Source organism: Bidens hawaiensis, unplaced genomic scaffold, assembly GCF_021521415.1.
Source record: "Bidens hawaiensis isolate Kalapana, Puna unplaced genomic scaffold, B.hawaiensis_p1.1 tig00016560_1, whole genome shotgun sequence".
Taxonomy (NCBI): Eukaryota; Viridiplantae; Streptophyta; class Magnoliopsida; order Asterales; family Asteraceae; genus Bidens; species Bidens hawaiensis.
This window is the reverse complement of record NW_027492517.1, coordinates 503,190-517,094: the sequence shown is the minus strand read 5'-3', so window position 1 is coordinate 517,094 and position 13,905 is coordinate 503,190. Positions and strand designations below refer to the sequence as shown.

The 13,905-nt window shown below is 35.0% G+C and overlaps 2 protein-coding genes across 2 annotated transcripts; both read right to left on the bottom strand.

Annotated features, from left to right (window-relative positions):
* Nucleotides 1-4,792: 4,792 nt before the first annotated feature.
* Nucleotides 4,793-5,058, bottom strand: LOC143551680 (ubiquitin-like protein 5). Its single transcript, XM_077042067.1, has one exon. The coding sequence runs from the start codon at nucleotides 5,033-5,035 to the stop codon at nucleotides 4,814-4,816; it is 222 nt and encodes a 73-aa protein (XP_076898182.1). The 5' UTR covers nucleotides 5,036-5,058; the 3' UTR covers nucleotides 4,793-4,813.
* A 2,037-nt stretch (nucleotides 5,059-7,095) lies between these two features.
* On the bottom strand, nucleotides 7,096-10,317 carry LOC143551702 (double-stranded RNA-binding protein 2-like). Its single transcript, XM_077042084.1, has 3 exons — nucleotides 9,889-10,317; nucleotides 8,328-8,547; nucleotides 7,096-8,249 (listed from the first exon to the last, which is right to left on the bottom strand). Exons 1-3 carry the CDS (start codon nucleotides 10,132-10,134, stop codon nucleotides 7,402-7,404), a joined length of 1,314 nt encoding a protein of 437 aa, XP_076898199.1. The 5' UTR covers nucleotides 10,135-10,317; the 3' UTR covers nucleotides 7,096-7,401.
* Between the last annotated feature and the right edge of the window lie 3,588 nt (nucleotides 10,318-13,905).

Below are 13,905 nucleotides of genomic sequence, written 5' to 3'. Positions count from 1 at the left end.
TCTTCTTTGCTCTTCATACAAGAGCTGCTTAACAAGCAAACTGAGACGAGACGAGCCAACTTTAGCACAGGCTCGAAGTTCAACAACCCAGCTTGGATCGGCTCATTTATCTTATGAGCTAAAACTTGAGCTCAAGCTTAGCTCGTAGAAAAACTCTTTTAAGTTAAGCTTATGGCCCGAGAAACCACCTTTTTATATTTTTCAAATTTTAACAAAAAGCAATATCCATTTTACATATGCAAGAACTTATAAACAGATTTGATACAAGCCAACAGGCTTAAATTGGTGTAAACTTGGAATTTAGAAAAAAGGAGTACCACCTAGGTTGTTTCTTATACACTAAACTTTACACTTAACTAAAACGATGCAAATGACTGAGCCAAGCTTGGCTCAATTCGGCTTTACAAACTGTGCCATAGCTCACTTGGTATATAAATTTAGCCAATTTCGAAAGTACGTTACGCCTAAAAATATGCTCTTTATGAAAAACGAAAGCAAGTTGGTCTTACTGATAACATATTTACAGTGTGTCGTTGCATTGGTACTGTGTTTCTTTTGACATAAAGCCCCCCTGTTTCTCGTTCGTCTTGTTTATAGGAGAGAGATGATAGATTAGATGCCAAATTCTCTTAAAACCCCACCTTCCTAGGTAAGCAAATGCATAGTTTTGGTTTGGGCTTATCATAGCATATGCTATTGATATTTGACTACTTCAGGTGCAAATTTTTGTCTTTGTATTACCAGACGGACGAAAATAACATTGCCCCCTTTTTCGCTCATCAAAGTTGTCACTAATAATTGACAGTGCTGTCACTTGACGTAAATCTTAGTGATAACTTTGATGAGCCAAAAGGGGGCAATGTTATTTTCGTCCGTATGGTAATACAAAGACGAAATTGATCTGCATATTATATAATAGTGTAACCAACTTTTGGGGAAATCTTGGCCATTTAAGGTCTTCAAGATTAAATCTCAGTCATTTAAACTACTAAAAATCCTTCTAGAAGCAGCAGTTTATAGAAGTTACACACTCTCTCACATACAGTTACCATATTTATAGGTTAAAATCTTGGCCATATAAAGTCTTTTATATCTATACTTCCACTATTAATATGTTTTGGTAGGTTTCATCTATCTAATAGGAAATGATAAAAAGGACAGAGTTGAGAAGAGGATCGAAGAATCTCCGGAAGTTCAGCTTCGTTTTGTTTCGTTTGTTCAATTTTATCACGTTTGTTAAAAGGGAATTCTAACTGAATTTGACAAGGCTACTGATATTAAGTAACAATCTATACGGAGTGTAATATTCAATCACGTACACAAGGCTTATAAGTTTTTGCCTCCTATTTAAGGTCTATATACACTACAATGTTACATTCTATAGCAATGTTGTAAACACAGTTGTAATGACATGTGGGATGACATTGTAGTTGTTGTCATTTAATTGTTTCACTTCAAGTATTGATCAGGTTTAATCATGTATCGAACTGGTACACGATTTTAGTGTCTTGTTAAACATGTGTACTGCAACTTAATTCACATAGTTGAAGATAAATAACTATTTGTGAAGAAAGTTTTGATCATTTTGCAGGATAATTACAAAGTTGGAAATTGGAATGCATATAGTACCTGAAGCTATTATTGACAAACTGATTTTCTAATATAGGTGGTACTCTTTTTACTGTGTAAGAAGTTTGGCAAATTTTAGGTACTTCAATTACTTTGAACTATTGAAATTCTTTCATAGTTATGCTTCAAGACCCTTTTAAGCTGCAAAGGTGTCTGTATTTTTAAGAGTACTTTGCACATAATAATAATAATAATCTGTTATGTTATATATTTGTAATCTCTTATGAAGTTATTCTAAATTGCAGAATAGGTTGCTACGTACAATAAATATGTCAACAGAAGAAACTGAATTGGTTTAAGCGGAGAGAAGACAGAAGAAAAAAAGGGGAAGGAAGGTGGTTGCGTGGGACGAATAAACGAATGTTGTAAGAGCTACCATATAATCATTTTTTTATTTTTTTTATCAAATGCACTTTTTAATACATCTAAGGTCAACTCACATACAGGTTGTATATTTGGCATATAAGCAAAAAAGGAAACGGGTCGATGTATCAAGTGCATCGACCCGTTACTTTTGGCATATGAATGATATATAATTTGGCATCGATGGGTTTAACCAATTGAGTAGCCAAAGTGAATTCTAAATGCATACAAACTTCTGAAACTCTTTTGTTCAAAAAATTTAATTCTTATTGTAATAAACTATTATAAATTCATTATTATATTTAACGCCTTATTTTAACAAGTGTCTACAAAATTTCCCTTTTTTACATTGACCTGATCCATTTTTACCCGTTGCTGCCCACCTATTTTCGCACTTCTGGACGTGCATTTTCAAATTGACTACAAAAATTCCCTTTTACTCCTACAGTTATTTTTTGTAGATATATACCTTATTATGTAGGCTCATTTGCGTGTTGAACAGTTAATTGACCAATCATATGAAGTTATGGTTCCCTAAGGGGCTTGAATATATACGTTAATTGCAAGGATCGAAAGAAAGCGGTGCATCCTTCACCGGCATTAATGAATAGCACCATTTATTTCACGAATTCATGATTTGAGTATGATATCAGTATCACAGTACCCAATTTGTATGACTATCGATTTTGCTGTTTAGGAACAACCAAATTCGGTGGTAAACTTTACTGTCGAAACTAGGAGAAAGAAGGTAGGACATCATCTGCAAATATTTGCAATGGAGGTTTGCAAATCTGAGGCAGAACTTGAGGTTGCACAAGGTTCTCAAAACTCAAGCAAGTTGAGATCAAGTACACTAACGTATATATCCTTTACTATTAGTTTATTATAGCTATCTTATTTTATATTTTTTGAAAACAAAGATACGGTAATTTTAAGTTTGGGATCAAGTTGAGAGGGATCACATTGTCTCTTTGTCAAGGACTATTGTCTCTGGAGTCTATCACTCTAGCGAGTAGAGCCCTTCATGTTAATGGTGCAAAGGTGTTTTTATGTTTTGTGTTATTTATAAAAAACCTCTGATTCAGATTTAAAAGCTTTTAAAAAGATATTGATAACTTGTGTTACTTTTACAGGTAGATGTTCAAAGTTTAAAAGATGCTACCCGTTTGGCAGCTGATGTGATGCAAACAATGGCATCATTGCGTTGTAGTTCATTTTGATATAGTTGGTCATAATTTACTCCCAAGTAAAACAAGGAATACCTTTTTTTTTGTCTAAGGTGCAAAGAAATATAGTTTTCCATTATTACATTGACGGGTATAAAACTAGTTATGTAAGTTGGGCCAAACTTGAAGGCAAAAATCATAGCTAAATGATTTAATTTCTGAAATCTTGTTAAGCAGGTTCTCGAAAACACTAAAACTGTTGTATATAAATTCATATTCGAACATGTTATGATTACTCGTAAGGTAACTGAATTATTAAATAGACTTGAAACGTAAAGCTCACAAAACAAAATCATACACCAAACCTACATCCACAAGATTTTGACACATTTAATACAAACAAAGTTCATCCTAACTTCCTAGTTCCTAATAAGTACACTAACGTATCTTTCACTGCATAGACATACCTGCATCCCTCTACATTCACAAGTAACCACCAGTCCACCACCATCTTCCGCCACTTTAATAACCTACTCATTTGTACTTTCAATAGAAAACCGAGATTTGAATGTCCTTTCCCTGCAACCGACTGTGGCGCGACACGTTCAAAACTACACTACCTCCATCCCATTCAACTCTACCAGAAGCCAACCACTGATTGTTGCTATCCCAACGACCCACTACTCCGGCGATACAATCTCCTCCAACCACCGACACTAGAAGAAAAGGCGTCGGTGCCTAATGGAGTCACACAGTGGCGGGTCGTCAGGCGTTACAACAATCAGTGGTTGGCACCTGGTGAAGCAAAATCATTGAAGATAATGAAACAATAAACCAACGTGTAACACTGCCGTGAGCCACACAAAAAAAACCACACCCAAATCTCTATTTCCTCACAAACATCTTGCCAAAAAATACCAGATCTGTAGGTTACCTACAAGATATGTTTAAAAAACTAACATCCTTACATCCAATCAACATATAATATGCAACAACTTAACAAACAAATACAAAAATACATGTTAAATAAACACAATGAGAAATTACTGCAACCACAATTTATCACACAACATTTTACTGTAAACTAAGGGTGTAAGCAAGCCGGGCCTGAACTTGTCTGCGCTCAAGCTCGGCTCGTTTCAAGCTCTACTTCTAAAGCTCAAGTTGAAGTTAGACACTTAAGACTCATGAGTACTCTTTCACGCTCGAGCTCAACTAGTTTATAATTCATTAATTATTAATTATTTTACTTCTAACTATACTTACTTTTTGTATATATTTTAATTATATGTTTCACATATAAAACATAAAATACATTATTACTTACATTTTTTATTAATTTTATATAAAATGATTATTATTAGAGAATTATATAAACAAAGCTTGGTTCAATTATAGCTTTTAACGAGCCGATCTCGAGTGGCTCAAATCCTAAAATCAAACACAAACAAATATGCATATCTTCACACAAAGCGTTAAAACTCAGCAACCAAAGTACACAACACCAAATTCAAATCACATGCATAGTTACAGTATTACACAATTCAACTCTTTAAAACACACAATTTATTCAAACAGAATATTATTATTATTATTATTATCATAATAATAATAATAATAATAATAATACCTGCAATCATCAATCATATTATATCTCAGTTGTAGTAGAGTTCAAGGCCCATGCCATCATGAATCTCATAGTCCTTGAGAGTAATATGATCCTTGTAGATGTTGTACCATTTCTGGATCCTGATTTTGTCAGCTCGTGTTCCGGTCTGAGCCGCCACGAGCTTCTTCAGGTCGCCGATGGTGTCGTCGTCGTTGCACTTCACGCGGACCTTCTTTCCCAAACGATCGTTCAACACCACCTCGATCATCTTCGTAGACTCTTTTGATTCGATTGAAACCCTAATTCCCAATTTGATGACCACTTGTATTGTATTTGTTTTGTATGTCTTGAATAAATCCAAATCGGTGGATGAGTTTTGGTTTTGAGGAGTTACACTTCACCCCCTCAACTTTCAAGCGCGTAATATTGTTGGAGAAAGTTGTAGGGGTCGTTTTTGATCTCTAGTCGAATGAAACTAAAGTTTTGGTTATAGAAAACCAGTCGATTTTAATCGTGTAGGTTTTGGTCTTTTAGGTTTCGTGTATTAAATTTGAGCTTGTAAATTGTAATTACTGAGTCTGAGCTTAATGTAATTGGTTGGGCTGACAATTGGATACTTGTTTAAGACAAGATGAGACATGTTAATAAAAAAAATGCGACATGTGATTTTTTTTATTTTCTTAAATAATTGAAACTAGTAGGGTAGACTCTATCATTTGCGTTATTGGAACATAAAACTTAAAATGTCTTACAGTCATGATATATAAAGTAGTTAAACGAGACGTATTCATGTTTGATACTTGTGTTAAGCGTGCATCGTTTGTAACATGTTAAGACACAAATTGAAGCCCTAGTAATTGTTATGAAACTTTTGGGTAAAAATAACAAATTTCAACTATAACTCTATTAACAAGCAATCAAACAAGTTCGTTGTGGTTTGGTTTATGATTCGTATCAATTTTGGTGCAAAAGGCGTAACCGGAATACAATCGTAATTTTTGGTTTTTAAAGTAGAAAAAGAAAACAAAGACAAAAACTGAACGTCGGGTTCGTTGTTTGGGTGTCCTATTTCAGTTTCGGTTAATCGGTTTTTTTACCAAATGTTGTTACGAATCAAAAACGCATATTTCTGTGCCGACTCTATACGATTTGTTGAAGGTTTGATATGCCTTTGGAGCTGAATTTTCTATTTGGTTGTAATTAGATATTTAGACACTTGTCAATAATTCAATATAGTAGATTTGTCATAAAAGAGTGTGATGAATTTTCTCTCTGAGCTTTATTAGTGGCTGTCATTCGGCTTGATGAATTCCATGAAATGTACTGGGTTCTTGTTAGTACAAAATCAACGTTCGAAAAACTAACATTACTTCATCTTCATGACATCAAAAAATATTTGTAGGTTAAAGTTGACATGTCAATTATAAAGAATCAGATCACATATAAAGATGGTCGTTCTACTTCATTACGTCTATTCAAACAACCGTCTTTCATACTCTCAATCACTCATTTATGTCTCATGCCCAATATGTCTACTAGCCTGATACAAAGAGGAAAAACACAAAATGGTAAAGTTATGCAACTTGCTAAGGTTAATTAAAACATGTTTTCTTTCTGTAAAGAGGTTTCAAATGTTGAAAAGTTGTCCTAAGGGGATTTCATAGTGGTTAAGATGTATGCCTCATGACCAAAAGGTTTGACAGTTTAAAGTCTGCAGACTGCATTTTATCATGTATTTTGCCTAGAAGATTTCGGATTTGCTGTTAAAAATATGTAGAAATGATAAATCTATAGATAACAGATATGCACAAATCCGAAACACGTATCAAAATCAGATCAGAGTGTGACATACAGATATATTCAAAACGCAAACCCTTAATACCGATGCTGTTGCATGGAAGGTAACTTAAGCAAAAACATTATGCTCGGTATCTCAACGACCATTCATCATATAATAGATGTCAGATTCTATTTACTTTAATGATTTCTTATTAATAATGTAACAGACTGCCACGTTGTGATCTCAACTCAACGTCGCACCATTTTATGGCACAATGATGGTGGTCATTCTCACATAAAGAGGCCAGTGCAGATGATAACTCGAAGAATTGTTTTCTGCAATTCCCTGTTCTAATTTTACCATCCAGGTTGATATCAACTGCAACCAAGATTTTAAGACCCTTTACACCATCTGCAATCATAAGTTCGAGGTCGCAGTCTCGCAGATGACAGTTGTGGCGAGGAGGGTTACCGTTCAAAATCCGTGCCGCATACCCAGGCTCTTGAGTCTTTGCAAAAAAACAGCAATTTGAGATCTTCCATCATCAATCATAATAACGAAAACAATATCATAAAAAACAACTTAGCTTTGTGCCATAGCCAGTCATAAAATTATACAACAATTTCGGTTTTCAGACACTACCTACACCCACGTTTACACCAGTACAAAACCCACTTGTTCTATCTTCCTCATACAATCGAACTTTACCCAAAAATACAACAAGCCGCCAACTCGTATCTGGTCTCGTCTCTCCCACCGACAACATATTATATATTTATATATAAACCAACAGTAGCCCAACACCTACATATTTATATTTTCCGTCTTTTTTCTTAGTCATTTCTCACCTCATATCAAATTTGCAACTCTTTTACCTTCTCTTCCAATTTAGCCTCATCTTCTTTCGGTATTCCTGACAACCCCTCGATTGTGCTGGCGGCAGTTGCTGGCGACTTCATAGCAGATTCTGAATCTTTTCCTTTATCTTCTACTAGCGGCTTCGTAGCAGATTCTGAATCTTTTCCTTTATCATCTACTGGAGGCTTCGTAGCAGATTCTGAATATTTTCCTTTATCTTCTACTGGCGGCATCGAGGCGGGCACCGACGGCTTCACAGGTGTGTTAGGTTTAGAAATATTGGGAGCGGAATACACCGGCACCGCTTGTCTCACAGTGACTGGCGGCGCTACACCGCACATGGGAGGCGGCATGGCCCCGAACTGTGGCGGTGGTATGCCCATATGTGGAATGGGAAGAGGCGGGGCAGCAAAAACGGGGACTGCGTTGCGTATGGTGACTGGTGCTGCAATCCCGTGATGAGCCCGGAAGTGGCTGACCGGGATGTAGGGAGCGGCTCCGACTGCAGGGAACTTGTAGGGTCGGGTGGTTGTCGGGGTTTCAATTTTGAATTGTGTTTGTGGTGTTTTGTTGGATGTTGTTTCGGTATCTGATGATGTGGCGACATGAGGTCGGTTTCTGGGGTTTGTTTTGGGGCATATTAATGGAAGTATTTTTGACGTTGTGGAGGGTGTTGACTGTGCAGTATGTGGCTTGGGGTTCGGTGACGGGAATGGGATCGGGAAGGGTATATTGGACATTCTCGCCTTTAACCTGAACTTCTGTAACGCACGAGCTACAATCACATGCTCCTGTTCTTCAAGAATTCCTTTTTGTAATGATGAGCTTTCGGTTTGTTGGGTCACTGAACAAGCAAAATTGTGTCATTTGTGTCTTTTAAGTTCAAAAAATTATAAAAAAAATTATAAAATGAATGGCTTACAGAGTTTCAATGATGACCAAGCTGACATGGCAGCATTCTTTTCAGCTTGCTTCTTGTTCTTGGCTGGTTCACCCGTGAATGTGCAACCGGCTAACTCAACTGTGCAAGTGAAGATGGGTAAATGGCCAAGGCCTGACCTGAAAGTTGTGTATGTTGGTAAAGATGCACCGACCCGTTGAGAAACCTCCTGCAATAGGTTCTTATACACCCCTGTTTCATCCTGACCGTACCAAAATTTAAAAAAAAAAATCAATAGCACGAAGCAACAACGAGCATGAATAACAAAGAAACATCAAACTTGCTCATTTCATGAGTATCTAGTTTTCCATCATACGCTATTACACCATACTCGTATTAAATCAAGATTATCATATGTATTTCTTGATTAAGTAGTATGTCCTCATTTATTCCTAAAAACAAAGCAAATTCTGGTTCTGCACTTCTGCATCACCTTCCTGACTAGGGGTGCGTGCAAACTAGCCAAGCTGCTTGCGAGCAACTCGGGAGCGGACCAGTAAAAAGCTCGAAACGAGCCGATCCTGAGCCTCAAATAAAGCACATTTAGTTATCGTGCCCTAGTTCGAGTCTTGTGTATTTATAAGTTCTACCTCTTTTGTACTTTTGTGTATAACTTCACACTCCAGTCTCCACAGCCAACCTTAGGTTCGTTTAAGGTTCTCCTCAATATAGAGAAATCAATTAATCACGTTTATAAATTAATTAATAAATAATAAACGAGCCAGATTCAAGCTTAAAAAAACGACTCATGATCTGAGCTCTAGCTTCAAAAAAAAAAAGAGCTTGAAACAAGCCGAGCTCAAACTCTCGTAAATCCCAACGAGCCGATCTCGGTACGTTTACACCATCCCTGACTCATCAGCCCCAAATCAGGAACTTGTCTTCAACAATAGCCTCAAACTTTAAAAAATATATGAAATTATGCACTAAAGAACAAAAGTGTGGTTCTCTCTGAATCTCACTGCAAACAAAATACCAGCCATGGCATTTCTGTCTTTTCTCACAACTGCCAAATTTCCTAAACCTAATGATACCTCAACTATTATCATTCATCTAAATCTGTGTCTAAAGTCTACAAATAAAAATCACTCCAAAACAACAATAATAAACTAAGCGGTTAATGCAGAAAAATATCTGATATCGGTCCTTGACCGATATCTGAGATTTCAGTAATTTTAGTATCATGTAAAATACATATATATATAGCAATTTAACACTAATAATTCAGTATACTCTCCTACCATTAACAAATTAACCTTTTGCAACTTGCAAAACACTAATAATCGTAGCAAGTAGTAACTGATTAAGACTTAAAACACTAACATTGAACACTAAAAACTGATAATAAGACTTAAAAACACTGATATATCAGGAATATCGATAATATATAGGTCAATATCGCGATATTATCGGTACCGATATCTTAACTCTACTCATTCACTTATATCAACTTCCTATAAATTTATCAACTCAAAACAGTAATTGAACTAAAAAGCATTAATCAACTAAACAACTTACAAACCCTAGAAAAAAAATGGCTCACCAATATCCTTGCAGCCAACGAATTCGACGGCCCGCGGCTCGCGAGAGCATTCAGTGCCACCTCAGCAGCCGAATGCTCAGCCTGCCGCAGCGTGGTGCAGTAATTAGGACTCTCATACGTCTCACCATTAAAATTAACCGTAGCTTTGAACCGTGGCGCGTGATCTGGACCTTCTCGTATACTCACATACGACGGCAAATTAAAGCAACTCCTCTGTGCCAGCTCCTGCAGCTGGTTCTTATACATCTCAAATTTTAAAAACAATTGTTTATCAAAACAAATCTGCTGCAACTCAAACTCTAATTAATAATTAAACTAAACTGCCGATCGGTAATGCCGATCATCAATTGATCAATTTATTTGATCACATTTAAAGGTGTGTTAGGGTTTTGATTTGGTGTGTGTGTGTGTGTGTATATATATGTATACAAATATTTAGATATAGAGAGAGAAAGAGAGAGAGCTTAGAACCCTAAGATAACAACGAAGTAATGAGAGAGAGTAGTATATGTATTGGGGTATGTTTGGGTACGGGTCGCCCTCAAGATAAGATATGTACCTGACTGATTCCCAGACGTTGGATGGATTCATTTTTGTTAATAGATTATACTTGTATATAGTTAAATTACTTAATTATGACTCTTTTGTATTTTGGTTCTTCTTAAGAAAAATCCAAATTGTGTTTTTTTCTTGTTTTTGTTATTTTTAAAAAATCAAAATTTGGAAATCTAGTTTGTGTTTTTTTTTAATTAATTTATGGTTATTTGGATTATATAATTAAGTTAAGTGTTTGAAATAAAGTACATGTTTATAATTTGAAACATACGTTATTGGAACTCAAATGTAATTATTACATTTCACAAATATTTTTTATGTAAAAATGAAAAGTGGGTGGCGTAGTAGTGTCATGGTCAACATCAAATTTATGTAAAGAAAGAAAAAACAAAAGGCATAGTTACTATTTTATACTGGGGTGAGCAACAACCGAATCGTTAATCGAAGTCGAACCGAAAACCGATGAAATCGAACCGATATAACTGAAATTAACCGAACCGAACTCTTCATTATTTAATAATTTTCAAGCTTTTTTCCCTCTATTTCATGTATTATATGTATTTATATCTTCATTTCATGTACTAATATCTCAATTTCATATATTTATACCTTCATTTTCTTTAGTTATGCATTCATTTTATGTATTTAAACATTCATTTCATGTAGTTTTAAGCAAAATTTTAGCCCAAGTTTAATACTGGTTATTAACCGAATCGAACCGATAACTGATCGGTTAGTTAGGTTAATGTTAATAACCAAACCGAACCGTGCACACCCCTACTATGTGATTTAGAAGATAAATGTGAGTTGACATTGTATTCTTTAATATTATGGAAAATGGTATAGTGTTGGATAGTGATTGAATATACTAAACTTTATGATCGATATTTGGTATCTTCATTACTACTTATCAGTAAATTACTAGTTAATTTTTTTACCCGGTAATATTACGGTGTGTAAAGTAATATTTCTTCTATATGTTAGAGGATTCGAGTATGATGACATATAATAGTGAAAAATTAGGAATTGAATTGAAGTGTGTGTTTGCTTTTAGAAGAAACTTAGTGATTATTTTTATATGTAACTAGGTTTTTACCCGGCGCAGGTAAAACCTAAACGTTGTATATCCTAAGCGTTGAGCCGGTAAGTCGACGTGAATTCCGTTGGTTTTGTAGACATGCGTTAATGTACCTGAATTAAAACCAAATATAAAACAAAAAATTATAAAATTTGAGGTGAACCAGCAGGGTGACGTTGGTTGGCAAAAATCGAGCGTTGGCAAAACCCGACTGTTGTCGATCCGGAAACTAAGACAAAAAAAAAAAGACAACAGAAAAAATTGACGTTCGGTTGGTTACCGTTGTCGATCCCGAAACTAAGACAAAAAAATAAACGACAAAAAAAATTGGCGTTCGGTCGGTTACCGTTACGTATGTTACAATTACTGAACTGAAAAACATAAAACAAAATTTGTGGACCAGTTCGGTGCTGCCAAGTGGCCCAATAAGGTACTTGTGACACCAAACTTCTTATTTGTATTATATATAATAATTTATAAATTTATGTTTTTAGAGTTTTTTATTAATAAATAGTAAACCCACATTTATCGAATTGTTCTTTTGACAAATTCATTTTCTCAATTTGTCCATTTAGTTTTCTACTTCCAAAAATGTCTTACCAACACTAGCGAAGAATCAGTGACGTCAGTATTAGACGAGCAGACGATGATGTCAGACGAGATGTAAGACCTACGAGTTTACCGGTGACAACAATGACATAAACACGTCGGATACGTCGGAATAAGCACAAATACAAGTATTTTTGCCCATGTTGGGACACGTGACAAATGTAATTGATTTAGAACATCATCATCCAACATCGCCAACGTCGCTCATGTTGATGGTGATAACATTGGAGGTGTAAATGGGAGAAGGGGGTGATGGGGAGGTAGAGATTCCAATTCCTTTTGTTGGACTTCCATAGAATTTTGAAAAAAATAAACTTTCGGGCCATTGTCCCTTTTCCTATACCCCCCCCCCTCTCCCGGTTATCCTAATGGCGTCCAAAGGAGCTCAGAAGCTGGGATCCAATCTTACTAACAACCAATCAATTTTTATTATTATTATTTTTTTAATATAGTTAAACCTTGTTAAATGGTAGGCTAGTTAAAACTTATTGTGTACGTGACAGTAAAATAGCGTTGTAGTGACACTATAATTGGCATTTGCTAGTTAAACACAACACACGGCCTTAGGGTTCAACACGTTGATCCGCCTTAATCCATTTTAACCAAAAGTTCATTTTTAGATCCAAGTTATGAGTTAACCTTCCAATTATACTTCATCAAGTTAACCCTCTATTTGGTCATTGTTGGACTTAATTGGATCGAATAACATCATGAACACCGATAATTTTGCGGTAACTCATCACGACTCTTTTAATAAAGAACAAAAACCACACACAATACAATAACTATACACCTATATTTATACTATATCTCTAACTCTAACAATTGTCATCTAACAATAAATTAACTATTTAATTTATTCTATAATATCTATCTCTAACCCTATAGTTAATATGTAAAATCAAGATTATATCATTTAATATTGTTAGATTATAAAATATAATGCTTCTAACAAGTTCTAAATATCATTTGCATTAATAGATAAACAATCTATGTACACAAATTTAGGTTCAACGTCATTTTCTCAATTTTAGATATGAGCATGGTCTATTGTAATCTTAAAAAAAGAACATTTATCATATTTTAATACTTCCATGTACTTAGATTCACATGTATATGATATTTAAACAACCCCCACTAGCTCAAATTTGCTTAGAATTTCAATTTCTCTCTCTAGATCGAACTCTAACTCTATGGGAACTCCATGAAGAAGCTCAATATAGTTCTTGTGTCACATGATACCTTTGACAAAGTAAAAGTCAACTTTATAAAATGACAAGCTTGTTTGAATTTCACAAGGTTCTGTAAACTAATTCACATAATATCATTTTTTTACTATCTTTAACTCAAATCTTATGACTATGTGCAAAAAGCATCACATAGTAGTGTCCTATACAATAATTTTTGGATGTTACTTATACAAAGTCAAGAGTAATAGCCACGGTTATGTGATTAACCTTTTTATGACCCATATGGGCTATTCGGGTTTGTTTTGATCATGCCATTATATTAACAAAACTGAATGTCAGATTTGTTATGGTTAAATTGATTGTCACGTAGAATTCGGGTAGTATGCTTCAAAATTGAAAGCAAATCACCAAATACATGCTTTGGATTCCATAAAAGCTATCAAATACATGGAATACATTTCATGGTCTATACATCTTATGCTTTGTTGTGTTGACTTAGCCAAAAGTCAACGTATGTGAAGCTATGATGAATTACCAATTCAAAGTCAAATGCGTTAAAAATTTGAGTACCCATATGCTTTACAA